The sequence below is a fragment of the Ceratotherium simum genome, chromosome 2 (assembly GCF_057802395.1).
Source record: "Ceratotherium simum simum isolate JZ-2026a chromosome 2, ASM5780239v1, whole genome shotgun sequence".
Taxonomy (NCBI): domain Eukaryota; kingdom Metazoa; phylum Chordata; class Mammalia; order Perissodactyla; family Rhinocerotidae; genus Ceratotherium; species Ceratotherium simum.
Genome location: NC_141901.1, coordinates 24,816,706 through 24,835,801, shown reverse-complemented (window position 1 = coordinate 24,835,801; position 19,096 = coordinate 24,816,706). Strand labels below are relative to the sequence as shown.

Genomic DNA, 19,096 nt, shown 5'->3' with positions numbered 1-19,096 from the left:
CTCAATGGCTTCAGCTTTTTCACACTCTTCCTGTTTTTTGTCCTTTCTCTGGCTGTTCCTTCTCAACCTCTTTGTATTCTCCTCTTTTATCTGTACCTTAATTTCTGTTATTCCTTGGGGTTGGTAACAAATTCTCTTCTCACCCAATGTACTTTCCCTGAGCGAGCTGCTATAATCCCGTGGCTTCCACTATCAGCTATACGCTGAAGACTGCCTCCCACCCCTCCCAACTTCAGCTACATATATCCCATTACCTACTGGTTATCTCCAATGGGATATCTCAGAGCATTCTGTACTTAATAGGGCCCAAAGAGAACTTCTGATCTTCACCATGAAATTAGCCCTCCAAAATTTTTCCCATTTCAGTATATGACAACTCTATCATTACAGCTCCTCAGACCTTGGAGTCTTTCTTGATTCCTTTATTTCTCAAAACCCACATTCAAATTTATTAGCAAATCTTCTTGGTTCTATCTTCAAAATATAACCCAAATCTGACTATGTCTTTCCAACTCCATTGCTACCACACTGGTCCATTTCCACCACCACCTCTTGACGGGATTATTGCAAAAGTATTCTCCCTACTTAGGCCTTTCCCCATGGAAGACTCCTATCTCATATCCCCCTACCCCCTTCTCTGCAAGTCTCTTCTCAACCAAGTAGTCAGAGGGATTCTTTGTCTGTGTTTATAGATATCTTTACCGAAGGTTTAGGGAGACTCAGAAATCTTACTTCGCAAAAACACAAGCAGTTTAAAATTAAATGTAAGGATACTTTATTCCTAAAACTCCTCTGCCACTTATCTATGCTGGGCTCCCATCTTTCTCTGCCTTGCCCCCACTCCCACCCTTGTGCTTTTCTTTCCTTCTTTCTTTCAACTTTCTAATTCCTGTTCTTTTGCTTTAATTTTTTCATAGATTAAATGTAAGGAACAATAATGGATCTTAAGTGCGCATATTAATGGATTTCTACATATGAATATACCCATCATCTTGATAAAAGAATACTCCAGCATCCTAGGAGGCTCACCTGTATAGCTTACATCAACTCCCCTGCTATTTGCCCTGTTTGGGTTTAGCCAGTGGGAGCCCCAGTAGGAGATGGGAGGGAGAAGAATGAGGTCAGAGTATTCATTCCCTGGTTCTCTCTCTCTGTAGGGTCACATCAAGCCACATCACACTGAAGGTCAATTTTCCCAAGTGGCCCTCTTGACATGACTCCAGGTTTCTGGTACCACTCATTCCCCTGCACCCTAGAGGGGTACAGCACTACATTATCTCCTATAGCTTATCGTGCCCACACCTTCATAAATGGCTCCTTCATTAAACTCTCCTTGGATTATCTTAATTCAAGTATGACATCTGTTTTCTGCTGAGATCTTGTCTGATACAGCGGGCATTCAATAAAAACCTGCTCAGTGAATGACTGATGCTTCCTTCTAATGATAGCTTTCTGTAGGATAGCCCTTTTCTGGTGGTGGGAAAAGAAGACAAAGGAATGAAGGGGAACAGGACAAATCTCAAGCACTGTATCTTGGTCTTCAATTAAGTGATTCTATTCTGGCTCCATTTCTTTTTCTGTAAAATAGACATAACAGTATTACCTGCCAAGTCTGCCAAGTTGCACAATTTAAAGAAATACCATTTAGAAAAATATAAAGAAAGTAGTGCTCTCTACAGTTGTGCAATACTGTAGCCGTAGAGTTCCCTTTTATGAATATTATGAGGGTAAATGGGGTTAATAACATGAAGCATAGCATGGAAGAGGAGACTAGAAAACTAGGGCTTTGTAGGATACGGTAAGGAATTTGGATTTGATTTTAGTTGCAACTGGAAGACACTGGAGGGACATTAGAAGAGTGAAGAGAGAGCCCCAGATCAGAATGTTCTTCCCCTAAGTATCTGCCTTTCTCACTCAAATATCACTTCATCAGACGCCTTCTTTGAGCAACATATATAAAATAGAGAAGTACCCCCTTCCACCCTGCCATCTACTCTGAGGACTCTATCCTTCTTATCTCACTTTTCCTCCATAGCACCTGATATGTCATATTTTCATTTGTCTATTGTCATTCCCCTTGTTCTGCCACTAGAACGTAGGTTACACAAGGGCAAGGACTTTGTTTTGTTCTCTACCGTACTCTAAACACCTAGAATAGTTCTGGCATTTACAAGATGCTTAGTAAATATTATCTGAATGAACAAATGAATGAATAGTGACCAGCACATAGGAAGTACTTAATAAATGTTAGCAGCTATTATTAATATAAATCCCATTAAGTCACTTCATAATACTAAATGAAGCATACATACCTTGAATCATTTCACTGATTTTGTTACAGATTCCTACAGCAAAATCCCTGTGGAAGGAGAGAACAGCAAAAACTTTAAAATCAAAAAATTAAATCTGCTTAAGTTTTCTAAGGACTTAAAAGAAACAGAACACAATCAGCACAGGAGAAACGCAATACTCCAAATCGTAACTAATATTCCAGCGGTCAGGTGCTGGGGGTGGTGTAAGAAACGCAAATGTCCAAACTCCAATCAGCAATGGGCTTATGCCAACACTGTTCTCACAGGGTATTCAAGGAAAGGTGCTCTGATTTACAAGTGCTGTTGCAACTGGCATCACTGAGCGATACTGTCTGAAAGATTTAAGGTCACTATCTCCATCTACAATATTTTATGATATACTTTTAATTAAGAAACGCTTTTAACACACAACTGACTACATAATCAATAAAATATATTGCGAATATTCTGAATTTTAGAAAAATAGAGTAAGTATGAAGCAGTAGAAATGCAGTAGGAAATACGAGTAGAATCTTACTAAAAGCCAAACTATTTCAAGTTACCCACATTTTTTTATATTATATACGTGTAAACTATTTTCCAAGGTGCTGTTTTTGATTCTGTTGCAACAGAAATATCACTAATTGCTGCAAAAGTTATTAATAACATGAATATTTGTTATAAAACATTATATAACACGTAAGGAAAGATAATATGATCAAACTTGTTTCATTTAGCCATGATAAATGATACATAAGACATGAAATACTTCCCCTCTGCAGTTCAATGGATGTCTACATAAAACATTTCCTGCCATTAAGAAATCATTTGCCATTTTTAATTTCATTCTCTCACAAGTGGAGTCTTCCAGAGGCTACACGATATATGATCTCTTCACAGCTAATGGAAATGTGATTGTGTATTCTTGTGTTTTCTTGAATTTTCTAAGGTAGTAGGTTTAGTGTATAAATGTTTTCTGAGATTAACAGTTTGTTCTCATTTCTTCTCCTGTGCTCTTACTATTTTTGACTATATCTATTATAACCTTTGTAACCTCATTATCATCCAATACATCAATGTTTTGAAATCCTGAGGTTTTCCTTGTACTTATGCAGAAATCTATCAGGAAGTATACTTTGTAATAAGATTTTGAAAGATTTTTCTAAAATTGCTTTTGTTTTAGGATTTAACACTATTTTATTCCAAAATAAAGTTTATTTGCAAAGTATTTTTCTTATACTTCAGAATGAATCACTGGCTTGAAAAAGAGATTAGAAGATCCATTTTCTCAACCCACAGCTGTACCGTGTAGGTTTAAAGATGCTGAAAAGGATGACATATCACAGTTTTCTAACTCATGGAAGGGAGGAATTTATTCTTAAGAAAATGGTAAAACTGTAAATAAGAAAAACAAAAATATGGCTAAAACTATCGTTTGGCTTTATAGGCATTAATAATTTAACTTGTGCCTTAAGAGACAAAACATTCCAAAAAGTATTACAGTACCAGTTAAACTGCAGTTTCACTTTGAGACTAATAAATTAGAATTAAAAAAAAAAAAAAGACTGAGTATTTTAAATGTAGATGTGATGTGCTCTTTAAAAGCAAAAAATTGTTTACTACAGCTTTTTAAACTAGAAATAATAATAAGTTATCGCAATGCGTTGCCTCAAGGAGTGCATGTAACAGTTGAGACTTGTGCCACTGACAACGACGAATATCTGTTGAATGAAAAGTCAGTAAAAGAAATCAAGGCACTGCCACTTTTCACCATTAGAGTAACTTATCAAATAAAAGATTTAGCTGCAAACATGAAGACTGAGTTAATAGCTCATCTGCAGACTTTATTTCTGCCTTACAAATGAACCAATCTACAGACATGGCTAGATGTGTTTTTTTGCCTGTAATTGTCTGGTATCAGCACCATCTAATCATAGAACATCTTCTTTTATGCGACTTCTTGGCACCAAACACTATTTGTGCTGAAATTTTCAAAGTGAGTAATGTTTTTTTTCATCTCCTGGTTTATCCTGGAACAATGGTGTTGATATCTTCACCTCTGGTGCCAAAGCCAAGATGAGTAGAACTGCTGGCACCTTAGCAAGAATCAAGGCAGTGTCACCAAACTGCACTAGCAGTCATTGTATTCTTCACCACTGTGCACTCACATTAAAAAAGAAAAAAAGAAAGCCAGTTGCACTTACAAACGCCCTTGATAGAACAGTGAAAATTACTAATGATATTAAATTTCAACCCTTGAGTAACTGTCTTTTTAATATTCTCTGACAAAACGCAAAGCACATATTAAGTACACAGTGGTTGTCTCCAGGAAAAGTTCCACACAATCATCTGAGTTATGAGATGAACTAGTCATTTTTTCATGAAACTCCATGGTTATTCAGATTTGGCTATTTGGCAGACATTTTCTCAAAAGAATAAAGTAAGCTTGTAACTTCCCAAAACTGGGAAAATTTTTTTGCCAATCTGAGCTTCTAAGCAAAGATTAGAATTTCAAAAATTTGTATCTGTCATCATGAGCTTGGCAGCTTAATTTTTAAAGACTTTTCTTGATGAGACTGGTGGTGATAGTAACAAATGTGATCCTTTGATACTATACAATGAAATGGGTCAACATTTGGAAGACCTGAAGAACACAGTGAACCAATATTTTCCAAAACACCAACACATAAGTTATAAAACCACACATGGGTAAGAGATTCCAATGAATTTCAATATAACATAGTACAAGTTCAGTGATATGGTTTGAGAGTCCATACTGCAATTAACCTTTTAGAAACCACCGCTTGTCTAGTTTTGGTACAGTATCAAAGACAAATACCCATTAACTACCTATTAAGCCTTTAAAAATACTCCTCTCTTTTCCAACTATATAGCTGTGTGAGGCTGGATTTTCTTCATTAACCAAAATAACATATTGCAACACAAATGCTGAGCACAGAAACAGATATGAGAATCTAGCCAGACATTCAAGACATTTGCAAAAATGTAAAACAATACTGCTCTTCTCACAAAATTGTTTTGGAAAATAATTACTTTCATAAAGATATTTTTATGTTAACGTATTAGGGATTTGTTATTTTAAAAATGAATAAATAAATATTTTAAATATTTAGCCATCTTAATTTCTAATATAGTAAAATAACATATAATCCACATAAACAAAAAAGCTCTTTGAAGACCTCAATAATGCTTGAAGAGTGTAAAGGGATTCTGACCCCAAACAGTTTGAAAATACTGCTCTAAGCTATCAGCCTCACATTCGATAGGAAAAAGTAAGTTACAAATGTCTTTCAGCTCTAAGGCAAGAGGTATATCAGGTCCATATAGATGACTTGTTTGCATTTCAGAGCACTCTTGTACTTACTCGTTCTGCTTGGAATAATCTTCCTCTAGACTGCTGCTGCTGCTTCATCACTGTTTCAGCTCAAATGTCACCTCTTCAGAGAGGCCTTCCCTGATCACTCTACCTAAAGCAGCTCACTTGGTCATTATCACAATGACAAAATTGTCTTATTTTTTTATCACAAAATTGCTTTGTTTTTTCATAACATTAACAAGCATCTGAAAGTATTTTCTGTTTACATAACAATAGGGCCTTAATTTTTTCCACCCTGTATTCCTGGTGCTTAGAATAGTGTCTGGATGTGATGGATATTCAATAAATATTGCTTCATTAACTAAACAACAACTTTTATAACAACTCAAAATTTAAAAATCTGTTACAGGCTTTTAGGGTCAATAAACCGAAAATTAGAAGCCTGCAGTTTTCTTTTTTTTTTTGTCTAATAATATTTTTAAAAACTCTAAATGTCAACATTAAGAATATATGTTAAGAATATGTAGTCTCATATGGTGAGACTAAACAGAATAATCTGATTTTCCAGCCACTCCCCACCTCCTCCCCACAAAAAATCAGATCTGACAACACTGGGCATACACTTCTGCACTGTCACAATCGGCTGGTGCTAAGGGGCAGATACCCCTTTTAGATGGTGAGTTCACCACAATTGCCGCTAGAGGACACCTTTTTCATTGACAATACTTCCCTGTCCCTGAAGACATTTGGGTTTGCAACTCCTGCTTTGTGACCCAGGGACTAGCTCTTTAAAAATACAAAATTTTAACCTTTTTTAAAACAAGGTAGATGTGGTTATGGTAGCAGACGGGGAAAGAGGATTAAATAAATTCACAAGGTCTTATTTGGCCAGTTACTCTAATTTGTTTAAGATCTAAAATTGATAAATAGAGATATTAAGACAAAAATCTATCAGTATTGGTTAAGATATTTGATCCCAAATCAGGTCATCATTGATGGGGAAAGAGGTAAATGCTAATCTCAAAAAAGATATATTTCTTTAATTTCACACTGATACATTTAGATAGCTCCTCAGACTTTCCTATTACATTAATTTGGTATTTTTAAATATCCCAAATGACAAATATATCATATTGAGGCCTGGCATGTTAAAAACTGCTTCTACATAGGCTGTTAATTTAAATGTTTATTGGTTATGAATTTTATAAATGAAGAATCACGTTGTTTCTATGTTACTTAGTCTTAATCTTTTCTAAAACAGATCAGAAATTCCACAGCTGATAAAATTAGCTTCTGATAACAACATAAGAGAAAAACTGAACCAAAAATGATTCTCATAAATAAAATCTAATCATCAAATTACAAATTTACCACCTAAATTTAGAAAACTATTTTTGGAGCTACTGGAAGTACATATTTAATCTGACAGATTATACAATACTGATACCTTGACAGTGGTAATCAGATGATAAACATTCACTAAGTTTAACTCCTATCCAATAAAAGTAATTTTTAAAAAGTTCTCTCAACCAATGACTCTCAATAAGAAAAAAATGCCAATTTTTAAAAGCACAAATAGGAATTGTATTTACTCAGATATTCCTCTTCTTTAATTACTGCCACATCTACCAACTTTGAGCAGCAAGTTAAAAATTATATGCTTTCTATTCTCTACTCTCCTTTTCCAATGAGTAATCCTGGAATTCTGAAAGTCTGATAAGAGCAGCTAAAGAGATGAATATGCATGTAATTAAAATATGAAGAAAGACAGGTGGTGATAAACTATTTCAAGGTTTATCTAAATTTAGCAGAGGCTCTTAATGGAAATGCTATTTTTTATTTAAAAAATAATACATTATTCATCTCATTATAAAACCAAAACTTGCTCCTGGCAGGATATACAGAAATTTATAAAAAAGAGAATAAAAATAAGATGATCTCTTACCATTCAGAGACAACATTTTGATATATATCCTTCTGGTCTTTTTTCTATTCCATAAATACAAATATTTGTTTTTTCAATAAATCTGTAATATCATATAAGCTATTATGTGACCTGTTTCCAAATATATTCCTAGAATATTTTTGTTAAAAGCTGATATAGTATTTCATTGTACGATCATATTTATCTAAGCACATTGGTTGGAATTTAGGTTGCTACTAATTTTTTTTATTATAACACTACAACTAGCATACTTGCAAATAAATACCAGTACACGCTGCTGTTTCCTTAAGATAAATTCTTAGAAGTGGATTTTCTAGGTCAAAGGGATGCACATATTTAAAAAATGCCCTCCAGAAAGCAATGCTACTTTTGATATCAGTCAATAAAGGGGATAAAATATATTTTTAGAGATGGTAATCAAGCAAGTCAAACTCAGTAATAAAACCATGGTCAACATTTCATCCAAAAAAAAAATACTGTTCTGTAAGATAATAGTGTAGGATATGACATCCCAAATAGGTTAAAATTGGTTTCAACTCAAGTTACCGTCCTGTCAAACCGTGCAAGGCTCTAACGCCAAAAAGCTAAACTTGAGAAGACAATAAGAAAGCAGCAATTCAGTATTAGGGCTGTATATGTTTGGGGAAGACTCTCCAGTGGACAAAGCTGTTCTGCTCCCCAGTGAGGCCTTCCCCAACTATTCTAAACTACACTGATTCCATCCTTCGGGAAACTCTTTATTTCATTTACAGTTAATGCCAACATTTGTACTTAACTTTTCTGTTTTATGTACTTAAGTTTTGCTTCCCCAACATGATGTAAACTCTCTTAGAAAATACACCCTGCCATTTACATTTTTCTGTATCCCTTAGTGTTTAACATATACTGATGAATTAATTATTCCTTAAAAATCTCTTCTTGGGACACCAAATTATTAAAAGGTCTATGCTTACTTTGACTGTGCAGAGAAGTTTGCAGCAGCAAAAACAGCAGCTTCAACTTCTACATTATCATGTGAATCCAGACTCTGACGAATACTATGATGAGCATTCTTCCTCTCGGGAATTATTGAGGCCAGACTTCCCAACATCCTACAGAAATAGAGAAACCCAAGAAGAATGGAAATATAATAAGCCAAGGTGAAGAAAGGAAGAAGCAAAGCAAAGCTAGATTACCAAAACTAAAGTCTACAGGTAATAACATAAATCTCAGGTTAATAAAGCACCAACTTTAGGAATCAAGCAGTGACTCAAATTCTAAACACTTTTCCATACTTCAATATGTCAGAAAAACTAACTTATCTAACACAAGCAAAATTTTTAAAAAATCACCTTGAAGTACATCCCAGGTACTAGAGACCAGAGAAGAAACTTTTGAATTATTAAAGCACCAAAATATCAATTCTCCAATGTTGTATAAAGAAATTCATTTTATCAAAGCATTAAGAGTCTAACATTTTGCTATTAAGCAGATTCTCAAAGTAAAAAAAGTCAGACTTCTCAGTCTTTTTTTCCACATTAGTAAATATTGGTACCATGATTTTCAAATCTCTCCTCAACATCACAAGAACAGAGGTAGAGGACGCCCCCTGGGGCTCATATCAGAATCTGCAAGGGTGAGGAAGGTAGAGTTTAGTTTACTTTATAATAAAATTACAAATTTGGAAAAGGAAAAAATCTATTGTTTGTAATATAAACTACAGAAAGTAAAGCTTGAAAAATCTTTTCTTCAGAAAGGCATGCATTTTGGAAGGCTGCAAAACATTGCAATAAACAAAACAGAGTTCCTACAATGACAACCTTCCTCAAAGTAATGTCCTAAGTAATCTCCCAGTTTGACATGTCTTCACCTAATTATCTTATGGAGATATAATCAACTGGACGTAAGAATTAGAGTTCTTATAAAGAAGACGCTAAAATGGGCTAAATATGTCATTTATCTTCAATTTGAAAAGAAAGTTTTGAAACTACTTAGAAGAGTTATTTTTCAAAAAAAAATAACAAATGGCTTTTAATATTTATACAAGAAAAGATTAGACTAGGCTAATATTGACACATCTTGATTAATAGTTTGTTACTATGTAATATAAACGGGCAAAAAAGCATAATCCTATTGGTCACCACTTTCTCAAAATATTTCTGGTAATATTATAAATAATTCATAGCAGTACATTTCAAATACCATGACTATCTTCTAGCTTCTTCTTCCATTTGTTGTTTAATTTATAAGTCTAAAGCAACAGGTAAAAAGTAAAACATCGTTAAAATATTTTCTCTTCCCTATCCTCTCTCCTCTTTAAATTATTCTGACTCTAAAACTGCTTAGTGTTTGAAAGGCATCACCTTTGGCTTTTCTTCATGTGTTGAATCTTATTAATACATTCTTCTAGAAAGCAAGTTCCTTAAGGTCAGAGTTCCCACTTGAATCTATCTTCCTTAAAACATACTATACCAAACTTTCTACTCAATGAATACTTAATTCATTGAATACTTAAAACGTTAATGAAAGACATACTTAATGTTGATCTATCATTTATCAGCCCCATCTTTTCTCTGTAGACCTTGTTTTCCTTCTTAACAGACTTGTTTTTTCTTAGTGCTACTATAATACACCTCAATGAAAAATCATATTCCTATAAACATTTAGATCTTTTCTGTATCATATCTTTTCTTTACAGAAAACAGTATTGTAGTCAAATATTTCACTATAGAAGGAATGAAAATACAATCACTTATATGCCCAATACCTTTTCAAAGTTGCATTTTAATAGCCAGGTTCTTTACATTTCTATGGTGATTTTAAAACCTTTTATTTGCAGATTTTTGCATTTTACCATATAGGAAATAGGTGAATCTGTTAAGGCAGGTATTAGTTTTCTCGTGTAACATCAAGAAAAGTGATTTATTACATGTCAGCTCATTAGAATGTGAGTTAGGACTGGAACAATTCTTCCTATACATCCCGGCTGAACTTCTCTTCAGTTGACTAGGCCACTGCTTCCCAAATGGAGTTTCAAAAAGCTAACATAATTTTCTTTTAATTACTAAAGCAATTACTTATTTTCCCCCTTTAAAGCAGAACATCTGGAAGATCTCGTAGCAGTATAAGCTGAAAGCACGTGTACAGTGGCTGGTGGCTGTAGCAGAAGCACACTCACAGCTCAGTCACCTGGTTTCTTGCACACCGCCAGCATCTGGGGTGGTTTTGACAGTGACACACTTTTTGAAACTGGTTTTATTCTGAGGCATATATTATTTAATTTATAGTTACAGACAGAAAACATAAGAAACGATGATACTGAAATATCACTTAATGAAGAGCATAAAAATGGTAGGAATTACGTTCATGGCTTTCAGGCCCTGAAAGAAGTTTTTGTCTATTTTAAAATATGATTTGTAAAACATTTATCTGACAAAGGACTGGTATCCAGAATATATAAAGAACTCCTATAACTCTATAATAAAAAGACAAATAACATAATAAAATCTAAACAATCTAATGAAAGAAAATGGGCAAAAGATTAACAGACACTTCCCAAAAGATACAAGAACGGTCAAAAGGCACATGAAAAAGTGCTCAACATTATTACTAATCAGGGAAATGCTCATGAAAACCCCTATACACCCATTAGAATGGCTAAAATTTAAAAGACTGACAACACTGAAGGTTGGCAAAGGTATGACGCAACCAGAACTCTCACACATTGTTGGTGGGAATATAAAATGGTTAAAACCAATTTGGAAAAAGGTCCATCAGTTTCTTACAAAACTAAATATATACCTACCCTATGATTCACCAATTTCATTCTTAGGCATATATTTGCCAGAAAAGAAAGTATGTTCACAAGAAGTCTTGTACAAAAGTGTTCCCAGCAGCATTATTTATAATAGCCCAAAATTAGAAACAGCCTAGGTGTTCACCAATAAAAGAACAAATAAACTGTTATAGTCACACAATGGAAAACTACTCATCAATAAAAAGGACTGAATTACTGACATACAAAAGAGATTAATATCAAAAACACGGAGTGAAAGAAGCCTTACACAAAAGGATACCTACTGTATGATTCCACTTATATGAAGTTTGAAAACAAAAAAACTTATTGTTGATGGGAAAAAATCAGAACAATGGTGGTCTCTGGGGAGGTGGATGAGGGAACTCACTAGGAAGGGGCATAAGGGAACTTTCTGGAGTGATGGTAAGTTCTATATCTTGATAGAGGCTGGGGTTACTGGAGGCACTTGTCAATACTCCGTAAATGTACACATAAGATTTGTGCATTTCAATGTAAGTAAATTTGATATTAAAAAATCCTGTAAACAACCCTATAAACAAACTGAACTCTACCTAATGATATACAAGCTAAAGTATTTAAGGGGAAGTGTACTGTCTGCAATTTACTATGAAAGGCATTAAAAAAAATAAGATTGATGAATGGATAGAGGGATGGACAGATATGTGATAAACTTAAGTTTAATAAAAGATCAATAGTAGAATTTAGTGGTGGGCATTCAAGTGTTTACTGAAAATTCTTTCAACTTTGCTCTATTGTTAAAATTTTTTCATAATGTTGGAATTATGTTAGAATAATGTTTCAAAATGTTGGAAAAAAATTTTAACCTACATTTTAACATATTTAGCCCCAAGCCAAACATGCCATTTAAAAACTTCTAAAGACAAATCATGCTTTTTCTCACATAATTAATTTAAAGTAGTAAATGATACAGTGTTTGTCACTTGTTTAATGGCAAAATTAAAGTCTTCCTTATACTTTTTACAAGATTGCATTTTAAATACTTTATAATGTTAAATATACTAAATTAAAAAATACTTTTTTACTTTAAGTCATTTTCTTATGCAAAAATTATGAAATCATGAAAAAATTTCTAAGGCTATTCAAAAATGTTATAATCTTGTCAAAGGGGTTTGATACTCTCATACTGTGTTGCTATTCTCTACAATTTTAGTTTTGAGTTGTTATAAATACACCTGCTATTTTTGGCCTTTGATATTTACTTTACGGATCTGTGAACTTTATAGAACTATGTGATCACCTCTTACTCCCATATCTTCCAATCTTTTTTCTCTTCCTAATTGGGTACCTACTCCAAGAATGTTTTCAAAATAGGTTGCTGTTTGGCAAACTATTTAAGGCCTTGTGTATTTGAGAATCCTTTTATTACACTATGTTTTAAAAGGCAATTGGACTCTATAAAATTCTCAGCTCAAATTTCTTTTCCTTTAATACTTTTTGCATCAAGTGTTACTATTGAAAAATACAATTTGAATCTGATTTTTTTCCCTTTAAAGTGATCATTATCAATTAATCAATCTTTTCTTTCTGGAAGCTTTCTAGAAATCTCTGGTTTTATTGACAGCAATAGTTCCAATAGGAAGAATTGAGAAAAAGCTCAGTTGCCACGACTCAGGAAAGGGCAAGCATGCAAAATGAATGGCATATTCAAATATTAATCTACATTTTTTCAAATATTTAAACTAGCTCTAAATTATTTATAAAATTCATTCCACTGGTTAAATTCTATTATTTCTTTTTATTGTTGTCTTCTGATCAAAAAATAACCTATGCTTGTGGAAGACAATTCAAACATTACAAAACTACATGGAAAAGTCTCCTTGTCAACTATAACCCAATGACCTCTGCCAAAAATAATCACTGTTAACAGTATATATTCCTCCAGATTTTTTCTGAGCCTATACAAACACATATATTAGTGTTACTGACAAAAATGATTTAATAAAATGGATATCACTTGACTACTGGTTTTTTTTAACTTAATATCTCTTTCCATGTTAATACACAGACTTACTTCATTCTTTAAAAGTTATACAGTAGTCCATAAATTAACTATTCCTATACTGGTACATGATTTTTCCCCAATTTTTCACTTTTTACAAAAATGACACTATGATCATCTGTATACATATATTCATCAACTTTTAAAAATAATTGATAGGGGGCCAGCCCGGTGGCGCAAGCGGTTAAGTGCTCGCGCTCTGATGTGGCGGCCCAGGGTTCGCTGGTTCGGATCCCTGGTGCGTACCGATGCACTGCTTGGCAAGCCATGCTGTGGTGGCGTCCCACATAAAGTGGAGGAAGATGGGCATGGATGTTAGCCCAGGGCCAGTCTTCCTCAGCAAAAAAAAAGAGGAGGATTGGCAGATGTTAGCACAGGGCTGATCTCATCAAAAAAAAAAAAAAAAGGATAAAAAATAATAATAATAAATAAAAATGATTTATAGAAAAAATTCCTATAAGTGAATGTGCTGAATCAAAGGGTAAGAACACCTTAAATTAAATTCTGTTCTATTACATATAGTTTTTAAAAGATAAAGCCAATTAACTGACTAAAATACAACACGGCTCACAATTTAATCACTCAAAAGGCAGAGAAATGACAAAAAGCAGTTAATTCTGAACAAGAGGGAAGAACTAGTTCCTGATGTCAAAAAAATGGAAACTTAGAGAAGAACAGACATCCTTGACTTAATGGTTAAAAAGAGGACTTTTGGGGGCCGGCCCCGTGGCTTAACAGTTAAGTGTGCACACTCTGCTGCTGGCGGCCCAGGTTCGGATCCCGGGCGCACACCGACGCATCACTTGTCCAGCCATGCTGAGGCGGCGTCCCGCATATAGCAACTAGAAGGATGTGCAACTATGACATACAACTATCTACTGGGGCTTTGGGGAAAAAAAGTGGAAAAAAAAAGGGAGGAGGACTGGCAATAGATGTTAGCTCAGGGCCAGTCTTCCTTAGCAAAAAGAAGAGGATTGGCATAGATGTTAGTTCAGGGCTGATCTTCCTCACAAAAAAAAAAAAAAAAAAGAGGACTGTTTGGGCAGGGCAAGTCGGAAATGAGCCCTATAATTTAGGAAAGTGAATTTCACAAACTCAAAAACTATACATATGATTCCATAGACAGCAAACCTAAAAAGACAATATGGTTCAAGCTGGATATAAGGCTTACAAAATGAAATTCTAACAAAATTTTTTCTAATGCCAAGAAAGAAAAGGAAAGGCTGAAGAAACTACAATGGTTATATCTGGCATTCCCCAAGGAGTTCAAATATAATTATCGCATACAAAAATGAACACATAACCAAGGATGAATACAGAAAAGTGACATGAAACAATAACAACAAGGTCAGAAAGGTAAAAGTTCAAAATGAAGTGAGGCTAAGCTATATTCAGATCCGAGGTATCTGATCAGAACACCCACCTACAAAAAGGAATGTTTCAAACACAAGCTAGGCAACAATTTACAACCAAAACATTATCACAGATGATAAGTGCAAAGCATTTACAGATTGGCATGGTTACTATATTTTTGCATTGAGTCTTAGTTGAAAAAAACAAAAATAAATTCTTAATATTCAAAATAAAAAAAGTCAATACATTGCCTTTTTAGGTACATAATTACAACTCAAACAATTTCATAGCAACTCATTATAGCAACAGAATATACCGGAGTGTGATGGCTCTTGCTACAGGATCATTACTATGAATCACAGAGAAAATTCTCTTCACAAATTCATCCACATTTAGAATCTTCTCCAAATGCTTCTCACTTTGTTGAGTAACTTTGAGAACACAGAGCCTCAGAAAATTGTTTCTATGAAAAACCAGAGATAAAATCAATTAGACGACTTTAGGAAAGTAATATTCAATTAGGAATCAAAGCAACACTAGCAATATTAAATTTTAGCAACAGGCCAATGTTTTGCAATCTTAATATTATTTGTCTTATCACTAAAAGAGTGAAAGTCTATACTTGAGGTGAGTACTAAGCATAAGCAGTTAACAATGCCTGCAGTCCTGCCGCAAGACACCAAAACAGCAGTGACAGAAAGAGAAGCCCAGGAGCTGAACTAAACCTCCTCAGTCGTATTATAATCAAGGCGAGGAGGTCAGACGGCTTCCTCCTCTCTCGAGCTAAGTCTACAACACCTTTTCTCCTTCAAGTCTGATTTGGTGTGTGTATGAGTGCATGAAGAATGGTGGAAAGTAGTGGGAGAGGGACTGGTGGGGAGAAAAAAAGAAATAGGTGTTTATTCAGTGCTTACATATTTCAGGCAATTCACAGTAACATGCAATCTCATGTCACAAAATAAGCTATTAAATCAGAAACTTCTCAAAACAATCTGCACAAAGCCACAGATATTTCCAAAATATACAATAATATATCAAGGTTGTGTTAATTTGATTTATCCTGGTCCCCCCAAAAATAAGTACTGACTTATACTCTTCATTTTTGCTTAAAATGCCATTAAATTTGACACGAAAAAGTGTTGCAAACTGCCATGTGCATCCACTAAAATGGTAACTATGTGGAAGTCCTAAAAGGCAAAAAGAATAAAGACTATAACATAAAACAAAGAAATATGGACCAAGTGCTTAAGGACACAGGCTTTATAAAGACTTACCCAACTCTGAAAACATCAGCTAACTTTAGGAACGCAGAATTGATGAGAATAGGGAAGGGATACTTTTGAAAGAGCCTGGGAAAGCGAACAACTGCTTCACACTGTTCACCAAGTTTGCCAGATCTTAGACCTACAGAAAGCATTAAAAAAGGAAGAACAGCTTACAAATTTGTGGCTATAAGGCAAAAATAGCAAATATCAACACGGTATTACACAGTAAAATTATTTACACAGTAAAATAACAATCATTCTTAACAATTAGGTAAAGTACAGTTGTAACTCATTATCTTTTTTTTTTTTTTTAAGGAAGGTGAGCCCTGAGCTAACATCTGTTGCCAATCCTCCTCTTTTTTTGCTGAGGAAGATTGGCCCTGGGCTAACATCCATGCCCATATTCCTTTACTTTACATGGGACCCCGCAGCCACAGCATGGCTTGATAAGCAGTGTGTAGGTCCGCGCCCAGGATCTGAACCTGCGAACCCCAGGCCACCGAAGCAGAGCACAAGAACTTAACTTCTATGCCACCAGGCTGGCCCCCCATAACTCATTACCTTTTTAAAAATAAAAATAACATATAAAACAGTAGTTTGGTAAACTGCCACTTTTAGATATAGAATAATGAAAAAGAAACTTTTTTTTTTTTTTTAAATTGAGTTAACTAAGAATATTCAGGGCCATAAAATAAATCTCAACAAACTTAAAATGACTGAAATTCTACTCTGACCACAATGGAATTAAATTAGAAATCAATAAGAAAAATATCTAGAAAATTCCTAAAATATTTGGAAATTAAACAACACACTTATAAATAACCCATGGGTGAAAGAAGAAATCAGAAGTGATTTAGAAAAATATCTTGAACTGAATGAAAATGAAAGTACAATCTGTGGGATGCAGCTAATGCAGTGCTTCAAGGAACATTTATAACATTAAATGCTTATATTAGGAAAGAAGATACGTCTCAAATCAATGATCTAACAAAGGGGCCAAGATAACTCAACGTGAAAGGATACTCTTTTTAACAAACGACTCTGGAACAACTGGATATCCCATAAGCAAAAAAAAAAAAAAAAGAAACTCAATCCTTAATTTGCACCACATACAAAAATTAACCCCAAATGAACCATAGACCTAAATGTAAGAGCTAAAATTATAAACCATATAAAAGAAAATATAGAGGAAATCATTATGAGCCTGGGTTATGCAAAGAATTCTTACATAAAACCCACAAAGCACAAACCATAAAATAAAAAAGTGATGAGTTGAACTCCACCAAAATTAAAAACTTCTGCTCTTCAAAAGATACTGTGAAGAGAATGAAAAGACAAGCCACATACTGGAAGAAAATATTTACAGAACAGATACAGAACATGTATCTGATAAAGGATAGTTCTTATACCTCAATAATAAGACAACCTAATTGCTTAAATGGGCAAGATTTGAAAAGAAATTTCATTAAAGTGGAAATATGGATGGCAAAATAAGCACATGAACAGATGCTCAGCATTGCTAGTTATCAGGGAAATGTAAATTAAAAACCACAATAAGATACCACTACACATCCACTAGAATGGCAAAAAATTTAAAAAGACTGACAATACCAAGTGCTAATGGGGATATGGAGCAACTGTAACTTTCATACACTGCTGGTGGGAATGTAAAACCAAACAGTTCTTTAGAAACAGTTTGGTCGTTTCTTAAAAAGGTAAACATACACTTACTATACACTCAGCAATCCTATTACTAATATTTATTTAAATATTTATCCTAGTAACGTCCATACAAAGATCTGCATGCAAATGTTCACAGCAGCTTTATTCATAATAGCCGAAACTAGAAACAACTCAAATGTCCATCAACTGGTGAATGAATAAACAAATTGTGGTATATCCATACAATGGAGTGCTACACAGCAATAAAAAGGAACCAATTACTGATTCATGCAACAACACGGGTGGATCACAAAATCTTTAGTCTAACTGAAAGAAGTTACACCCAAAACAAGTTAGACATACAGTATATAGTCTAACCCAAAACAGTTAGACTATATACTGTATGACTCTATTTTATATGACATTTTGGAAAAGGGAAAACTATGGGGACAGAAAAGAGATCAGCGGTTGCCAGGGGCTGGAGAGAGGGGACTGACTGCAAAGGGGCAAAAGGAAAGTTTTTAGAGTGAAGGAAATGTTCTATGTCTTGACTGTGGTGGTGGTTTCATGACTACTTACATGTGGTGAATTTTATTATATACAAATTATACCCCAATAAATCTAATTTTAAAAATTAAAAAAAAACAACAAAGAGTTATTGTTCAATCCTTAAAAAAATTCATTAAGAATGAATATCTTGCTATGGAATTAATAGCATCAGCTTCAAATATTTCTTTTAGTATTTTACCATTCACAAAATGCCAATTATATCTGCACAAGAATAAGTGCCCTAGAATATCTCTGTTCAGTTACCTTTGTTCATTGTTAAAAAATGACAAAGGAAATGTTTGTCTGAGGGCTCTTAACTGGTTGCTACTATGCATCACTACAAAAGACAACCACAAGATCTTCTGCACAGGGAATTTTTACAACTTACTAATGGGTTAAGTTCTGTAAACGTACTCAGGTTAGTTATTTGGTACTTGGAACATATTTTCTCACAGAGAAAAATAGTACTATCAGCACTCAGAGTACTCCAGAATCTAATAACCACTTATAATAAAAGTTCCTATGGGAAAATTAATTCAAATTTCAAATTGAGATATTTAGAACATATCCCTACTACCCTTTAGAGCCTGCTCGCTTCTTCCCCCACCCTCTACCTCCGACTTCCATACACACAAGAACTACCACTGAAGCTCTAGGCTTTCTTCCCACCAAACACACAGTGCCAATAGGGACATTCTAAGTGACTGGCAGTGACTCACGTAGCCTTAAAAGCTTTTCTAAAGGCCTGACTTGAAAAAGGGGTCAAGGGACACACAGAGCAGTGAAGGACACAGAGAAGGGGAGAAGAGGAAGGGCAAGTCTGAGGATGTGAGTGAGAGAACACAGAAGAACAGATGTGTGCTTATGTATGTGTGCTG

At 34.3% G+C, this 19,096-nt stretch overlaps 1 protein-coding gene across 1 annotated transcript in view; it reads right to left on the bottom strand.

The window, feature by feature from the left end:
- Window positions 1–19,096, bottom strand: part of INTS7 (integrator complex subunit 7) — a 91,613-nt gene that overhangs the window by 62,846 nt on the left and 9,671 nt on the right. Inside the window, exons 2-5 of the mRNA XM_004424887.3 lie at window positions 16,017–16,146; window positions 15,059–15,205; window positions 8,527–8,664; window positions 2,313–2,359 (exon numbers count right to left, since the gene is read on the bottom strand). Coding sequence (XP_004424944.1) covers window positions 2,313–2,359; window positions 8,527–8,664; window positions 15,059–15,205; window positions 16,017–16,146 — 462 coding nt within the window. The remainder of the gene's footprint in view (window positions 1–2,312; window positions 2,360–8,526; window positions 8,665–15,058; window positions 15,206–16,016; window positions 16,147–19,096) is intronic.